At 28.3% G+C, this 16982-nt stretch overlaps 1 protein-coding gene across 3 annotated transcripts in view; it reads right to left on the minus strand.

Moving 5' to 3' along the window:
- Window positions 1-3650: 3650 nt before the first annotated feature.
- The window catches only part of Adsl (adenylosuccinate lyase), a 370898-nt gene continuing 357566 nt past the window's right edge, over window positions 3651-16982 (minus strand). For all 3 annotated transcript variants that reach the window (XM_075376011.1, XM_075376013.1, XM_075376012.1), the window contains 6 exons: window positions 15835-15992; window positions 15423-15574; window positions 13895-14112; window positions 9030-9210; window positions 6865-7041; window positions 3651-3801 (listed from right to left, as the gene is read on the minus strand). In XM_075376011.1, coding sequence (XP_075232126.1) covers window positions 3712-3801; window positions 6865-7041; window positions 9030-9210; window positions 13895-14112; window positions 15423-15574; window positions 15835-15992 — 976 coding nt within the window. In that variant the 3' untranslated portion in view covers window positions 3651-3711. The remainder of the gene's footprint in view (window positions 3802-6864; window positions 7042-9029; window positions 9211-13894; window positions 14113-15422; window positions 15575-15834; window positions 15993-16982) is intronic.

Genomic DNA, 16982 nt, shown 5'->3' on the forward strand with positions numbered 1-16982 from the left:
GTTGTTGTTGGAAGTTAGTGTTGTTACAATAACAACAATAATGTCATTGTTTGTCATCTTCATAAAGAGCTTGAAGTACCTAAATGCTGTATGGTTTCATAAGCAAATGTCATGCCAGATAGACATTCTGGAAATGTTTAATTCTCTACAGGGACAATGAGTTCATTTTCAGGAGCTACATGAGAAATTCTGATGGATGTGCTCCACATCTTTGTCCAACACACGGGGTCAACTGCTTGATTTCCCCTTATACAGACAACCTGTGTCTTTAAATTGTGTATACAATTGCCTATTGCTCTAAGTGGTAGGAGGTTCAGCACTGTATTTATAATGGAAATTATGGGCTCACACTGCGCAAAGTGTGTAACACAAATTGATTTCTGTTGTGGAATCACCATTTTCTCTAACACTAAAGTGAACGATGTTCTGGTGCTGCCTAGCAGCAACTGCATGAAACTTGAGAGTTCCCTCTTTCTAACAGTACTTTACTTTATCAAAATGGATTAAAAGCTAAATAGTTATGACATTTTAAAATCGGATGATCCTTTTAGGGGCACGCTATTTATTTGTTTATATCAAAATCAATGAAAAAATAACAATTTTCACTTTCAACATGTAACTGTTGAAATTGGATTAGTATTTGTTTCAAGAATGAATCAATTTGTCAAATGCTTGTCTATTCTAGTTTATGTCCAATTCCCATAATAATGTTTTATTAGTTTCTTTCACTTTTTTTATTATTTGCAAAATAATATAGTAATGTTTCTATAACTTTCTGTAAAAATCAAAGCCAGAAAGAGTGAAGTCAGGTGTACATAACCAATGTTGATGGTTTCTTACCCAGGTATTATTTTAAAAAAGTGGCAATTGTTTCTGGGGTAAGTGGGTGTGCATTGTCATGTTGAAGAATGACTGTAATAATGTGCTGTCTTTAATTTGACAAACATTTCTGAATTTCTTTATAATAAACAGCATTAATGGGAATTATGCTATACCATACATTCCAGCTCATCAAGAATAATAAGAATATTAGATAAGTAATAATACAACCAACCAGTTTTCCAATTACTTGTGGGTCTGAGTATGTGTACAGATTAGCAACTGTAATCACCACTACCAGCTTGCCAAGCCTAATATAAATGCAGATGTAGTGCAGTGTAAGTGTAAATGTACTGGTAAACATGTAGTCTTGAATAGACTTAGGTCCTGAAACATGTGGTTAATTAAAACCCTACCACCAAAGAACACTGGTCTCTACAGTCTAGCATTCAAATACTTATAAAAGCAATTGTCTTCAACCTTAAAACTCTTATCACCTTTGAAAAATCAGCTGATTTTGTGAAGAGTTTAACCATTAGACCAACTCAGTGAATTAATACAGTAATAAATAATAAACTCACACACATATATTATTTACTCATTATAGATGAGGCTGATCTTTTTATAAACAGTCACTAAATTATAAGTGACTGACCATTATTTAATATTTCATCCAACAATGCAGCACATTCTTGGTTGTTTGTGATACTTGATTTATATGTCTGCTCTAATGTGTCATGGTGTTCAATATAGCAATAATCATATTCTCTCCACAACTTGGTTGAAAAGTTTTGAGCAATATTAGTGGTGGCAAATTAGAAACAGAATTACGTTTTGAACATCGCTGTTGTAAGTAAACTTGACCATCATAATTCATAAAATTATTCCATTTATTTCTTTATATTTGATTACATTAGTAATGTAATAAATACTGTAATTACATTACTAATGTGGATTAAGGCACAGTAGTGCATTTTAATTTAAACATATTTCAGATATTAGTGAATGTTTGTATTTAACAATAATTTAAAAATTTTTTTATACAATTATACAACATAATTAAATTTTAATAATTAAATAAACCTATCACAAAGTATAATGTAATGATTTTATGGGTTATATAAATCTATATTTCTTTTAAACTGAATTTATAAATGAAAACTTATGTTTAATTATTAACATTAAATTGTTATTAAATGAAGTTGTCAATATGCTGCAAGATTTAATTAATTAAGAAACCTAGAGATCAATTAAACTTTTAATTAAACATTTTCATTTCAGTCTTACTAATAATAATACTGTTATCTAAAAAATAAAAATATAACAATACGTTTATTAAAAAACGTTTACTTATACACATTCAAAAATAACTTTTTTTGCCATTATCAATCCATAAGAGATATAACAATTATCCACAATAAGAGGTAATCTTAGGATCGTTTAAAAGAAATCTTTGTTGAAAAATTAATTTCTGAGACCAATTTTTTTATACTCCACTTTTCTACACTCAACTGCTTTTAACACTTGCATGTGATTTATATTTATGGTACGTTCCAATACTAACAGTTGCTAATTTTAAATAAATTTTGATCCTACTTCCTTCTTGAATGAATCTTTTCAATAATATCTTGATATTTCATCACATGATGTTCCCTCAACTAATGTTTATAAGGTGGCAGATAACAATATGAAATATTTCAGACAGAAAAGTGGTTTCTTCAATAATTTTTAAAAACCTCCTCTATTATAAGTATGTTCACGATTGAACAAATTATACAAACAATTTTTTAATGAATTAGCTTTAAAATTCAGTGAGATTCATATCATGAAAAGGTAGCAGCTTTTTCATTTAGTTTAAGCAAGCTAGCTTCATTTGTTTTGAAAGGATCAGCGTTGTGAATTTGAATTTCAAACAGTTATTGTTTTAATAAAAACATTTTTTTCTTGATGTAATTGCTTCTAAAACTAGTGCTCCTGTTGAATTCCTGGTAAGAGTCTGGTAGTTTTTTTTATATACTGTTTCACTAATTTAATTTTCTTGACTCGTTATACAAAAACATGTACAAGATTGATGGAAAAAATATCATCTGCAATCAACATTTAGAAAAGCCTTCCTTGCCTTCCAAACTTAACATTTCTCAAATTAATTTCTGTTAATAATCCTGGATCACCAGATATAACTTAAAAAATATTGTTTGAAATTTTTATTTTTTGTTAAAATAAATTACAAATATTTTTCTTAGAAAAATAATTATTACTTTTTTAAGTAATGATTAGTAAATGGTAGGTGATTAAAATTCATAATTTCTCCGATCTCTATTATGGAATGAATGGTTGTGTCTATCTTTCATTTGGAAGATTCTGGGTTTAAATCCTGGTCAAGTTGGACAGTTTTTCATATGATACAAAAGTCATCTATCATAAAGTAACTGTAATTGTAATTCAGTGTAAGCCTGTTGTTGCTTTTAGAATAAGTATTGTTTTTTTTTTATTCTGTTAGTAAAATTGTATCTTACTCAAATAAGTTAAAATAGACTATGATTTAAGTGACTGACTCATAATAATGATATTTCACTGTTTTGTGAAGATATAAAACTATTTTCAAATCCAGGTGTTTAAATGCTTGTGATGTATGTGAATTTTAATATTAGAGTTGAACTAACAGAACTGTTATAGAAACGTTCAGAGTAAGCAGACAAAAGGCTATAAAAAAACTGACTGCTGTACAATAAGAGTCTTTAAACCTTACTATGTCAGTATAATCTCTGAATCAAAAAAAGAAAAAAGAATTTAAGGATAAATAAAATACCCCCCCCCCCCCAACAAGAAACTATGTAACATAATGTAAGTTTATTGAATAAGTAATAATACATTTAACTTTCAATAATGAATTTAAATGTTCAACTGCACAGGAGAATCAGAAATCTGTCCTTCATATTTTTGTAACAATGGATGTACTTCTTCGGATAAAAATTGTGTCACCTGAAACATTAAACAAAAAAAAAAAAGAAAAATTTTTTATTATCATAAAACCTTTTTTTGTAAAAAGAGGTTAATAATTATATTAATAAATCAGTATATTTAAATTTAAAAAATAAAAGTTCAAAAAAAGGAGATGAAGTCTGATTCGAACCGATGTGCCTTCCCCTTGCTGGAAATGAAGATCGCAATTTTTTTTTTAGTTATATTTAAAGGGTTAAGATACAGATAATTATTAATATTACTGATCTTAAACCAATAAAAATTTCTTCAATTTTTAAGATTTCATTGTTACTACTAATATCACTTTCAATATTTGTTTAGCCAAGGTTAAATTTGGCTAATTTCAAAACATTTCAAAAACACATCTAGAACTTAAGTATAATTCAGTTTATATATTAAACATATAGACACGCAATATTCTCTGCAAACAAACAGTTGGAATATTGTATACATATAGTCAAAAGATATACCAGGTCTGTTCAGAAAATAACTTAACATTTTTACTTCCTTGTACGAAATAAAGGAAAAAAAGTCCAAAAAGCCCAAAATCCAAAACGTTTTGGATTTTTGACTTTTTCTTAAATGCAGTAATAAGCTCTTACTGGGAGCTTTTTAATGATATATCATAAGTGTTACTTATTTTCATTGATTCCAATTAGAGCCAAATAAAATTTTAATTTATGATATATTAGGATCTTACAAGGGGCAGGCACATCGGTTCGAATCAGACTTCATCTCCTTTTTTTAACTTTTATTTTTTTAATTTAAATATACTGATTTATTAATAATTATTATTAACCTCTTTTTACAAAAAAGGTGACATGATAATAATTTAATAATAACAATAAAAAAAAATATCCGAAGTTATCAATGAAATAAAATTTTACACACTTTTAAAAATGTGTTTGTATAATTTAATAGGCATTATTACATATGTGTTCATGTAATAGATCTGGTAAAACATCTGATTATTTAATATTAATTGAAAACTATAATTTAGAATCGTATTATTTATGAATTTTCTAGATTAATTTCTATTTAATTACTCTGAAATTTCTGTTTAATTTTATCTATATTAAAGTTAACTAAAGAGCGACTGAGAAATAGACCCTCACAAGAACAATATATACACTGAGGTATACATGCCTGATCTTTGATAAATTGCAAAAAAATGTTTATCTCTTAATTCATTACTCCTCCGATATTGACAGATAATATTCTGTCTAGGTCGGAGTTGATCATCATTTTGTTTATTTGTTGTTTGTTGCCCTTTGGTTTAATTGCTTTTTAGTTTGATATAATTCTTCTGATCTTAATTTGTGTAAACGTTGTCTAGTTTCAAATTTTCTCTCTCTCTTTATATTCATCATACTCTCTTAATTTGTTATTCTTGGTGCTATAATTTAAATACTATATAATCCTATAATAGAATATTTGTTATTCTTTCCTTGGTCTTAATGTTCTCTTCCTCTTTATATTTTTCATCTTCTCTTAATCTTTTTATTCTTTGTTTGTTTACAACATTTTCTTCATTTTTCCCTTTTTCATTTTCCTTTTTTAATTTAAATATTAATCTCTTATTAATAAAAATCATTGAACTCTGATCATTTTGATTTATTAATCTGATTGTAAAAAAAAATTTACAGTAAATAATAATAATAATAATAATAATAATAATAATATATATATATATATATATATATATATATACATAAAAAATCAGAAGTTATTAGTGAAATAACATTATATATACTTTTAAAAATGTGTATATGTAATTTAATAGGCATACAAGGAAGTATGCCAAGGAAGTATGTAAGGAAGTGATGTCCAGATTTTTAATTGCATGCTAACGGAGATATTTAATGACAAGCAGTTGGTAGCAATGTGTTTCGCATAACCTCCTCTGTAACCACAAGTTCTTGGATTGTTGATATCTTGTTTAGTTTTCATGTTATTATTATTTGATTGCAACATGTTTAAGTGTAAGTAGCGATTTTTGTAATGTGTGATTTTTTTATGATTGAACTCTTGTCTCAATGTCGTAGCTGTAAACCCAGCTTTCATGTCCCATTTTGATCCTTGCATGAATTTTTCATCATCATTTACTTGTTCAAGAAGTTGCTGACAAAAGTTCACTTTATGTTCTTTCTGCTGTTTGGTCATCAAATGAGGAACAAACTTTGCTCCTACTCAAGCTTCAATTTTTCAGTCAAATGTCCTAGCGTAATCAAAATTATTTGCTAACCTCTTCTGCAAGTTCTCTGCAAGTCAACTGGCAATTTGCACGCACCAGATCATTGATTTTCTAAATGTGGGTGTTATAAGTTGAAGTCAAAAATCCTGGTTGAGGGTCATCTTTAATTGACTGACGACCACTTTTAAATCGTAAAAGCCATATGTAACATTGTGTATGATTCAGAGCACCATCTCCGTAAACTTGTTTCAAAAGTTGAAATGCTTCTGTGAAAGTTTTCACAGTTTCATGCAAAATTTTACATTGTATCTTTGCTCCCAAAAATCGTTACTATCATTTAAACATGTTGCACTTAAATAAGAATAACACGAAAACTAAATAAGATATCAAAAATCCAAGAATGTGTGGTTACAGAGGAGATTATATGGAACACAATGCTACCAACTGCACGTCACTAAATATCTCCACTGGTGCGTAACTAAAAATGTTAGATTATTTTCTGAACAGATCTTGTACATAAAATGTAAATAAACGCTATGTATTATATAATATTTAACAAACAAGAAAATGAAATACAATTAAAAATTGTTGAATTAAATGAAGAACTTATATTAAAGCAAGTAGATGTAGTTGTGGAGGAGCTTTGAATGGTTTTGTTGAATACATAACATCTTTCCAAAAATTTGTATGTACATTGCTTTATTATTTACCAGATAACAGAATAATAACTTCCACAAACAAACATAATCATGATGAATGCATGCATACATAAAGACAAATAAAGATTTATTTTGAACATTTATGAGTCAGAAGTGAATATTTACTTTCTTGAAATTAATAAAACTTGAGATAGATGTATAACTTAATACCTGTTCTGGAGCACAACCAATGAAAGTTTTTGGATCAAGCAATGAATCAAATTGTGGTAAAATACATCTAAAATAAGGATGTGCTTTAATTCTATCGACTAAGTCGTTGTCCAGCCCATGTTTTTTAACCTGTTCACCTGCTTCTTGAGATAAAACACGAATATGTTCATGACACACCTATTAAAAAACAAATTATAAGAACGATAAATAAGAAAGAAAAATAACAGCAGTTAATTTAATACATTTTATAAACAACTAACCTCACAAAATATTTGTTTGATTGCACTTAGGTATTGAATATGAGTGAGAATAAATCCCAAAGCCAGGAACTGAACTTGGGAGTTGCAATATGTGAATTAATTACTCTTAAAATCTGATCCAATGAGAAAATTATGAAATCATACTTTTGCAAGCTAAGAGAATTAAGCTGACAAATAAATCATAAACTGTCACAATATTTCTAGTAAATTATTACTAAAACAGTAATAATCATATTCTTGCTATTAATTTGAGTCCCAATTTGAGCGATTTATTAGTCAGAATCAACATTAACTGCTAAACTGATGAACTTAGCAGATACTTTTGTTAAACTTATTTGAGCCAAAGGAACTCAATTTGAAACGTGTAGAGATTTAAACTGCTTATAGTTTTTAGAGTAATTCTCATTTTTGGGATTTAACAGTCATAAAACAAACTAAAATACTTGAAAAATTAATTCTTCAATTAATAAATTCACAGACCTTGATACCTATTTACTTATACGTATTTTGTGTGTTTTCAAAGAATAACTCAATATCTTATTAAATTTTGTAAAAAATTAGATATAAAAATCACATGTCTTGAAATACCATGTCATCTAAATCTACCACTCGTATGCATTGATAGGTTAGTCTTGTTTTAAAATATTTATTGATTGCTTTACTTCTGTTGGTCCTGTCTTTCACTTTTACCTTTATAATGTGTTTACATCATTAAAACAGTTGATCAAGTCCAGTTGCAATTTGCATTGTTGTCTGTTCTTCTGTTGCAATTTATGTTTATAAAAAATGTGTTTTTATTCTTAATAAAATATTAACAAAAGAACATTGCATTTAAAAATTTATTGTCAGTCATTCAGAGTAAACACAAATTGATAAGAAGACTTGATGTGAAAAAAAAAAAAAATTAAGAGATTCAAAGACTTTTACATATGGAAAAATGCTAATGTTACATACCATGGTTAATACATATATGGTCTTGCAGAGATGATCTTGATCATAAGCTGCAATTTTTCATAACTGATGTTATATGAAGTCAAACAAGGAAATCCAAACATATTTATTGAATTGATGAAACAACTTGAAATTATCTTATCAGGTAAATAGAACCTTGAAGTTACTGGTATTCACAACAAAACATCATTTGTCTTGAAGCTCTGTTGTATCAGCCTGGTGTAACATCCTTACAGAAGAACTGATATCATGGTCATTTGAAGGTTTGGTGGCAGGAAAGATATATCTGGAAATGCTGGCTACATACATCATTCATGCTACATACATCGTCTTCTAAGTTTGATATTTAGAAAAATTTCTATTTACATCAAGATGGTGTTTTACCACACTTTGTGCTACCTTAGTGCATGAGTTAATGAAGTCTTTGATGGATAAGTGATTGGATGAAGGGATTTCGTAGAAATTATACCAAGATGCTCATACCACCTGCTATGACTTTTCTTTTGGAGTATTATGAAAAATAAAGCATACATTATGAAAATAACTTGAAGAACTCAAAGAAGCGATTACATTTTCATAGAAATAAAAAATTCAAACTAGATCTAATTGAGTAAAACCATTAGAATATTTCACCATTTCTGGATGTTAATGAAGAGGGTATTTATGTCATAGTAATGTTTAATCTTTTATTAGTCATAGATTACAATCACTGATATCTATTTGTTAAATAACATTTAATTAAATTTAACATTTAATCAAATAATATACCCTTTTAATCAAATACAATACAATTAAAACTATGATTCAATAAGCAATTTAATAATAATAATTTATAATACTACTTATTAAGCAATCTTCCTTACATAACAAACATTTGTTTCAGTAACTTTATTGATAAAAAGTATTTATTTTATAATAATTATTATTACTATTATAAGGTGTATTGTAATCTACCTGACGGTCACCACCAGCTTGGACAACAGCCATTATAATATTTTCAGTTGACATGAATGGTAACTCTTGATTAATATGTCTCTGAATTACTTTGGGATAAACAACAAATCCCTCAAGAATATTCTGTAATGTCATCAGTATACAATCAGCAGAAAGAAATGCTTCTGATAAAGATAATCTCCTGAAACATACATGTTTATATAGTAAATACATTTATTATTATGACAATAAAATAAGTAAAATGTAGTCTTCAATTAAGTAATTTAATCGGTATCGTCAATTACAAATTCTTAGAAGCTGACATGATATACAGGTAATATCAGTTTTCTCAACGTGTAAGTAAAAGGACTTTAAAATAGCAATATTGAAAAAGACAGATCCACAAATCTGCTAGGCGAAGGAAGGATAAGAGTATATTATTATACGTGAATTGTTTTTTTATAACAATATTTTTATTTGTTGATGAATTTACAATTGTTATTTTATTTAATGCCATTACCTGACATTATTAATGTCATTGGTTTGAAATTATACTTTATTCCTTTTTATTTGAAAGAGCTGTACAATCTCTTTACACATCTTTACATCGCACATCTTCAATTGTGTTTCATATGTTTTAATCTTTATATTTCTTTATGCTTTTTTATTCTGTCTCTAAAATCAAATAGACTAGTTCTGAATAACTTAATCTAGAGCTCATTAGGCCTTGTTTTTCTTTACACAGCACTGGCAAAAACTTCTCTTCTTTGATTTTTTTAATTTGTGTTTTATTACTAAAAAAAAAAAAAAAAAAAAAACTTATAAATTTTTTTACACTTCTAATTATCGATACCTTGGTGCCATTACATTTTAAAATTCATTTTGGTAATTCATTTCTAATTTAGGAAATATTTCAGAATACTGGTATGAATAATATCAGTAGATTACTTTTCTATGTTTCTACATAAATGATCTCCTGGCATGAGCAAGCCTCATGCCAGCCTCAATATCTTTTATTTTATCTATCCTTTGTAACTCTACTTATTTAAATAACAAAATTCTGTATTTTCTGGTACATTGTATAATCTCCTAACTCAGGTACTTTTATTTATTTAACTCTTTCTTATCATCCTTTCCTATTGCAGTTCACTTTGTTTTACTCTTATTCACTTTCATAATGAATTTCTCCTAACAGCAATGAATTTATTCAGTACTTTTATAAATTGTTCCTAGTTTCCCCTCCAGTAATGATATATGTGGATCCTAATATTTTAATTTCTGTGTTCAGGTAATCAAATTTTAGCTTTTAGTTCTAAAAGTTATTTATTATTAATAATCTTTGTTTAATTCTTATATAGTTTTTTTTTACTCTCCTTTATGAGCAACAAATGAATTTACTTATATGGTTGGTCAATTACAAATTTTTGATATTGACAGGTTTTATCTATATAAAATAAAAGTTTTCTCAAAATGAAAGTAAAAGAGCTTCAAGAATTATAAAATTGAAAAATTACATGTAATGAAACTGGGGGTCTTGATCTCGCATTGTACTCATTTTCTATTCTTATTAAATTCAGTAGTATGTGTAGAAATTATGTAAGTGTAAAATTATAAATATATCTTACTTTACTAAATTTTAACTCTATGTTTATTTAAATCTTAGAGAAAATGATCAAAAGCCTCGAAGGTGGATTAGGAGGATATTCCAATGGTGTCAATCGAAGAAGAGTCTAGGAAATAGTCATATCAAATCTTCTGAAAGAAATCTAAAGAATTCAAGGTAGGGTACACCAGCACTTTCAGTAACTGTTGAGGCTATCAAATAATGCACAGCTGATATGGCCATAACAACCAGAAAGGTTACTAGGATATGAAGTCTGAAAAACTGAAAGCAATGGAAAACCCCTAAAGAACATATCGTTCATGTCTTATCAGTGATTGTGAGATCATCGCTGTTACCATAAAGTAACACTACTTAACCTACCGAACTAGTCTAGTGGTGAAATCCATCATTGCAAATCAGCTGATTTTGAAGTTGAGAGTTCTAAGTTTCAAACTGTAGTATAGGCTTTTGTACAGATTTGAATTCTAGATCATGGATACCAGAGTTCTTTGGTGTTGGGTTTCAATTAACTATACATCTCAGAAATGGTTGACCTGAGACTGTACTTCATTTAAAATCATCCTCTAATGTAACACCTTAAGGTGGTTCTGGAGACTAAACAGAAAAAGAAAGAAGTAACACTACTTACACAACTGTGTTAGCGGCACAGGACATGTGTTCACCAATATATCATTGCCCACAAACAATAGATCCAATAGTGATTTTGGTGGACTCAAAAGTCCTTGAAAAGTGATTGGGAGTGGTTCAAACAACTGCCCAAATGCACCTTTCATTATTCAGAACTTATGCAGCTGGATCATTAATATCTTTAAATAAGTCCTTGTTAGTCTGATCAATATATATTTTATTTATAACACACTTCAATACATTTTCACTTATTTAAATATTATATCATTAGTAAATTATCTCACATTGTTAAGTTTAAAATGGTGTACAAGTACAATGTTAATGTTTAAAGAGTATTATGACTGATGTATTTATATTTATTTTAACATTTTAAGTTACATCCTTTACTGATTGATTTAGAATAACAATACTGTTAGAAAGAAAATATGATATAAAACAGCTGTTGAACTCAACTAGAATAAAAAATCTATTTGCTTTACATAAGTAAGAAGAAATTAGATAGTTTATTTACCATTAATAAGGAGGATATGAAACCGAACAGGGGGTATCCCCACTACATTGAACTCAAAAAGAATACTATAGTTATGTAAGATCTCATATGCAATTTAGCATTTTTCACAGAAGGAATTACTGAATATCATGGCTTCCTCAGCAAGGGTAGCAAGTTCATCGTTAAAGAAATTGCTGTGATCTATGATGGTTGCTATATGATTCTTCTTTTTCTTTCACTATACCCAAATTCTGAGTAGAAATTGAAATACAGATGGATGGTAATGTGGTTAGAGAAAAATTATAACATCGACTGGGATTATGTGGAGACTGTATTCAGCGAATAAATTATGAAGACAGTGTGTTTTGATTTGCTACAATCTATACCAAAGGGTTGGAAAAAGCCGAATCCCTACACAGATTTCATAACGACATCTGGTTGATACTGAAGGATGTACCGAAACTAAATTACATCAAAACTGTCCGTACCACAAATTTATAAAATGTGCTTTACAAAGTGGATGTTTCTATATGGAGTGGATAAAGTTGTGTATAAAGCCACAGGATCTGATTAGGGAAGTGGGTTGGTTGCGTTTGTTTGAAAACACAAATGTAAACGACAAGGAAGAATTAGTCAAGAACAGCTTTTATTATTCTTTTAATGACTTGTGTGTAAAATGTTGTTAGTACAATGAGAATATTGAGTTGCACAATTTGCATTGAACAAACTGCATTAAGGAAAACATATTTAATTGAAAAAAATAAAAATAAATAATTGAATAAAAAAAGACTTAAAACAAAAAAAAAAGGTGTCCAAACATAGTATACTTCAAGTCCCCATTCAGTATTTTACGCGACCACTCTTGGATTAGAATTCAACAAGTTACAAGGCTGGATGAAAAGGTCACAAGGCCTGTCCTGTGATCTGGTTCTCTTATCACATAATATCACAAATGGTAAGGAAGCTGTATGATGCTTGCATTTGGATATTGATCATTTCAATATGAATAAGGTAATTTTTAATTATAATACCACCTACGATGAAATTCATTCGCAAGAATGTCTAGAGAATATCTAAAGATTGATATTCTAGAAGGATTGTCTTTGTATAGTTGGTGGATGGGGATAATTTATAATGTAAATGATGAAAAAGTAGACTGTCATTCGAGGTAAAGAGGTGGAAGTGTCTATATGGTTGGTGAGTTTTTACTGATCAGTCTAATCACAAAGCTGACTCATCTGAAGGATATTTTATCAAGATTGTTTCCAAATTTCATAATCAAAGAGTCTGACATTTTACCCGACCCTCTACTGTTGGGTGTACTGCATCACATGCACATACAAGATATCAAAGCCGAGATAATGCTTAATCAACTGGGTGGTAGTGAGCAAGTGCACTATCCATATATTTTTCAAGAAACGGTGGAAAAACTCACCGATAGGAAAGAGGAGTTCTTAATGTTTCAATATGGTAGGAAATTTGGTCTAAATTAGAATACAAATTCAAAACTGATGGATCAAATGATTAAAATAAGTTTGTTAAACCTTCCACACAACAACGAGTGTTTTATATAGTACCTCTCAGAAAGATTTCACACAAAAAATCTCAAAGCGGTATGGGAATGCAATTATATCTTAATAAAGAAATTGCTTTTTGTAAAGGTTTTGCATAAAGAGAAAAAAAGTCTGTCTGAGGCATATGACTGGATGTTATTCTTTGATACAACAAATGTGTTAGACTGGATGTGTGTGGGCATTTCCTGTATACCCATCGACTGTACTGGTCGTACAAAGAAGTCTACTGCCGACTGTTTTATTAAATAATTAAAACATGTTCTTCTAAGTAACATGTAGATTGTCACAGAATATACATGTTATCCTTTCCGTATTTCAATAATACTGATTTTTACTACTGAAGATACTGTTTGGAATACTGTTACTGTTGAATACTGTTGGAACTGAAATGGCTATATAGTTTTATATAAAATAAAGTGCAAATTTTTGAAAATTTAAAAAAGTGTTTTTATATGTTTAAACGTGTTTGACCAGATGTGGGGTTTTCATACACTAAAATTTTGTGCTTACTTGTTACAAAAATAATATAAACCTTTTTGCATGTACCTTAAACTTATTACATATAACAAACCTGTTAGCACTATCATCTAAAGTACGTTCAAACCACTGTGTACCAGCAGTGTTAAGTGGATTATTTTGTAAATTCATTAGATAACGAGCTAATGCACAACATCGTTCACTACGCATTGGATTACGCTTATATGCCATTGCACTAGAACCTATTTGTGTTTTTTCAAATGGTTCTTCTACTTCTTTTAAACTAGCTAAAAGTCTAATGTCTGTACACATCTGAAACAGAAAAAGATACTTCATTACAACCTGATAATTACTGTTTACTCTGAAATGGAAACTATTTGTAATATAAAAAACATGCAACATAACATAACATACATGCAAAACATAATATAAAAAACATATCTTTTATCACATAAACCGCACCTAACAGTTGTCTCTTCCTCCAGTCTTCTTCTCTTCAAGTCACAAAGAACAACCAAAATTTTTCCTTTTGCAGTTATTTCTAAGAGAGACAAATATTAAGAATTGTTACTATTATCACTTGATTTTACTTCTTTCTTTTTTAACTGAAGAGTATGGTAAAATGAGACAAAACATTAAAAATTATTTTTGATAAATTATTGGATATATATATTTTTAAAATTCTAAATACTAATATAAATTCTTCAAATTAATATAATTTATTCCTACAAAGATATTATTATCAACAACATGTAAATTTTCTACCTGGCACATAAAAATCAAGATCTTAACACATTTCAACAAAAAATAACAGACTGAATATATTGTGAGATTACATATTGAAAAAATTGCTAAAATTTTTAAGAAAAGCATCATTAATAACATTCCTATTAATATTCCACTGAAGAAGTTACTAGAATTTAGCTCTGTAAGAGGTTCTTAAAAGAAAAAGTTCCATTAATTTAAAGGCGAGTTGTAAATAATTCTTTCTTATTAATAATCACTACAAAGTTATTTTAATAAAGAAAAACTTTTTCACCAATATCTCTGAAAAAGGTAAAAAAACACAAATCGTATAATATTTTTCAGCATTAAAATGTAAAAGTTTCCTGCAAAAAATAATAAACTAATTTGGAATAACAGTTTGGAGGTCCATTTTTAGACAATATCTACCATGATACCAAATCTCTAAATAGCATAACTTTGAACAATTCCAAAGGGAATGTTACTATACAAGAAAACATCTGGTCTACTGTCTATCAGAAGTGGCTGTGCATTACCCGAAGATGGAGTGCAATGATGTAATTCTTGTGCACTTGTCAAAGTATGAAGGAATTAGAAATAAGGAAAGAGGAAAGTAAAGCAGAACCTAAGAAGCTCTACCTCATAAAATTGGGTTAACAGTTTACCTTGACAAAGACCACTTTAAGGTGTACAAGTTAAGGTGTACTGAATTCCAAATATTAATGAAGATATAAATATCAAGGTAAAAATTTACCTTTATTTTCAAAGTAGTAATAATAATTTTTTTAAATTATAATTTTCCCTTTAAACACAACCAAACAAATAAATAAATTGTCATAAAATCTCATATTCTAAAATTAAAAAAAAAAATTACTAACTTTATGTACTGATGAACCTAAACTCGATAAAACACTAACACATTCAACATCAACTTTACGAGTATAAGTTTGTCCACAAATGGTAAATGCAGATTTAAAACCAGACAATTCAGTAACTTTTTTATCTAAAGCTTTTACTTTCTCATAATCACCTGTAACACAAGCAGTAGTAACTTTTAATTAGATAACATTTTTCTTATAATTAATATTTCAGTTAATAAAGCTAATTTATTAATATTTAAGTTTAATCTTAATGTTTTATAATAATTTACTTAATTAAGTTTAATTTGATAATAAAATGAGGATTAAGTAATTACTTCATTTTACCAAAAAAACAATAAAGAAAATTAAATTTCTACTAGTTTAACACTTTAAAGAAAAAAAATCCTAATAAAACAAGATACAACATTACCTTTGAATAATGTAAGAAATGAAGCTTGAGTACCAGTTGTTCCTTTTACACCCCTAAAACGAAGATCATCTTTTGCTCTTGATAAAGCTCTCTCATCCATTAGTAGATCTTGTAACCAAAGACAAGCACGTTTACCAACTGTAGTAAGTTGTGCAGGCCTAAAAAAAAAATTCATACATGTTTAAGTAACAGATTATATTTACAATAGAATTTAATAGTAAGTTCGCTAAAACCATCGCCTAAGTTCTTTGAATGATGCATAAAAATTTTAAATAAAATCAAAAGTTTTACAATCTTAGAAATATCATACAGTTCAGCCTTAGTATCAATGTCATTATAGCATTTCCATATCTTTTGAATTTCAAAGACAATGTTAAATATTTTTTGAGATTAATAAGGGTGGACTTAAATTTGAGTAAGTATAAATCATGTCGGCCTCCATGGTGCAAGTGGTAGCATCTCAGCCTTTCATCCAGAGGTCCCGGGTTTAAATCCCGGTCAGGCATGGAATTTTTCACATGCTACAAAAAATGTCATTCATCTCATCCTCTGAAGTAAATACGTAACGGTGGTCCCGAAGGTTAAAAAAAACGTATAAATAATAAATAAACAAATTTAAAATAAAAAATTAAAAAAAATCTTTTCTTCAAACAAATTATAATTCTAATTTCTGATTTTACAAATCTAATTTATATAATATAGTTCAGTACTGCATGTGTGGTAGGCCACAGGCAATGTTATTTTTATTTTAATGAGTAATTTAAAAAAAAAATAGCATTTTGTTTTTGTTTTTTTTTATTAACTCATGATGGGGGAAACCCTTGAAAGCACTTTTAATAAAAATTGGAGAAACAATAAAATAAGGTAAAAAAAAAAAATATTGTTAGATTCTGTACTGCTGATGGGAAGTTACGTTTTACTTTTGTTTTGGTATAAATAGTACAGAAGAAGAGATGGACTAATACAATAAAAATAGAATATATATATATATACATAATACAAATTTCATATTTTATATGAATATACACAATGATTCCAAATTGCACGGCAATCTCTTGAGAGATAATTCTAAAGCCAAAAATAAGAAAAATGTTCATATAAATATGTCAGAAAATGGTATGCCAGCGAGTTTCGGCTCGCGAAACATT

The sequence above is a fragment of the Lycorma delicatula genome, chromosome 9, assembly GCF_047948215.1.
Source record: "Lycorma delicatula isolate Av1 chromosome 9, ASM4794821v1, whole genome shotgun sequence".
NCBI classification, from domain to species: Eukaryota; Metazoa; Arthropoda; class Insecta; order Hemiptera; family Fulgoridae; genus Lycorma; species Lycorma delicatula.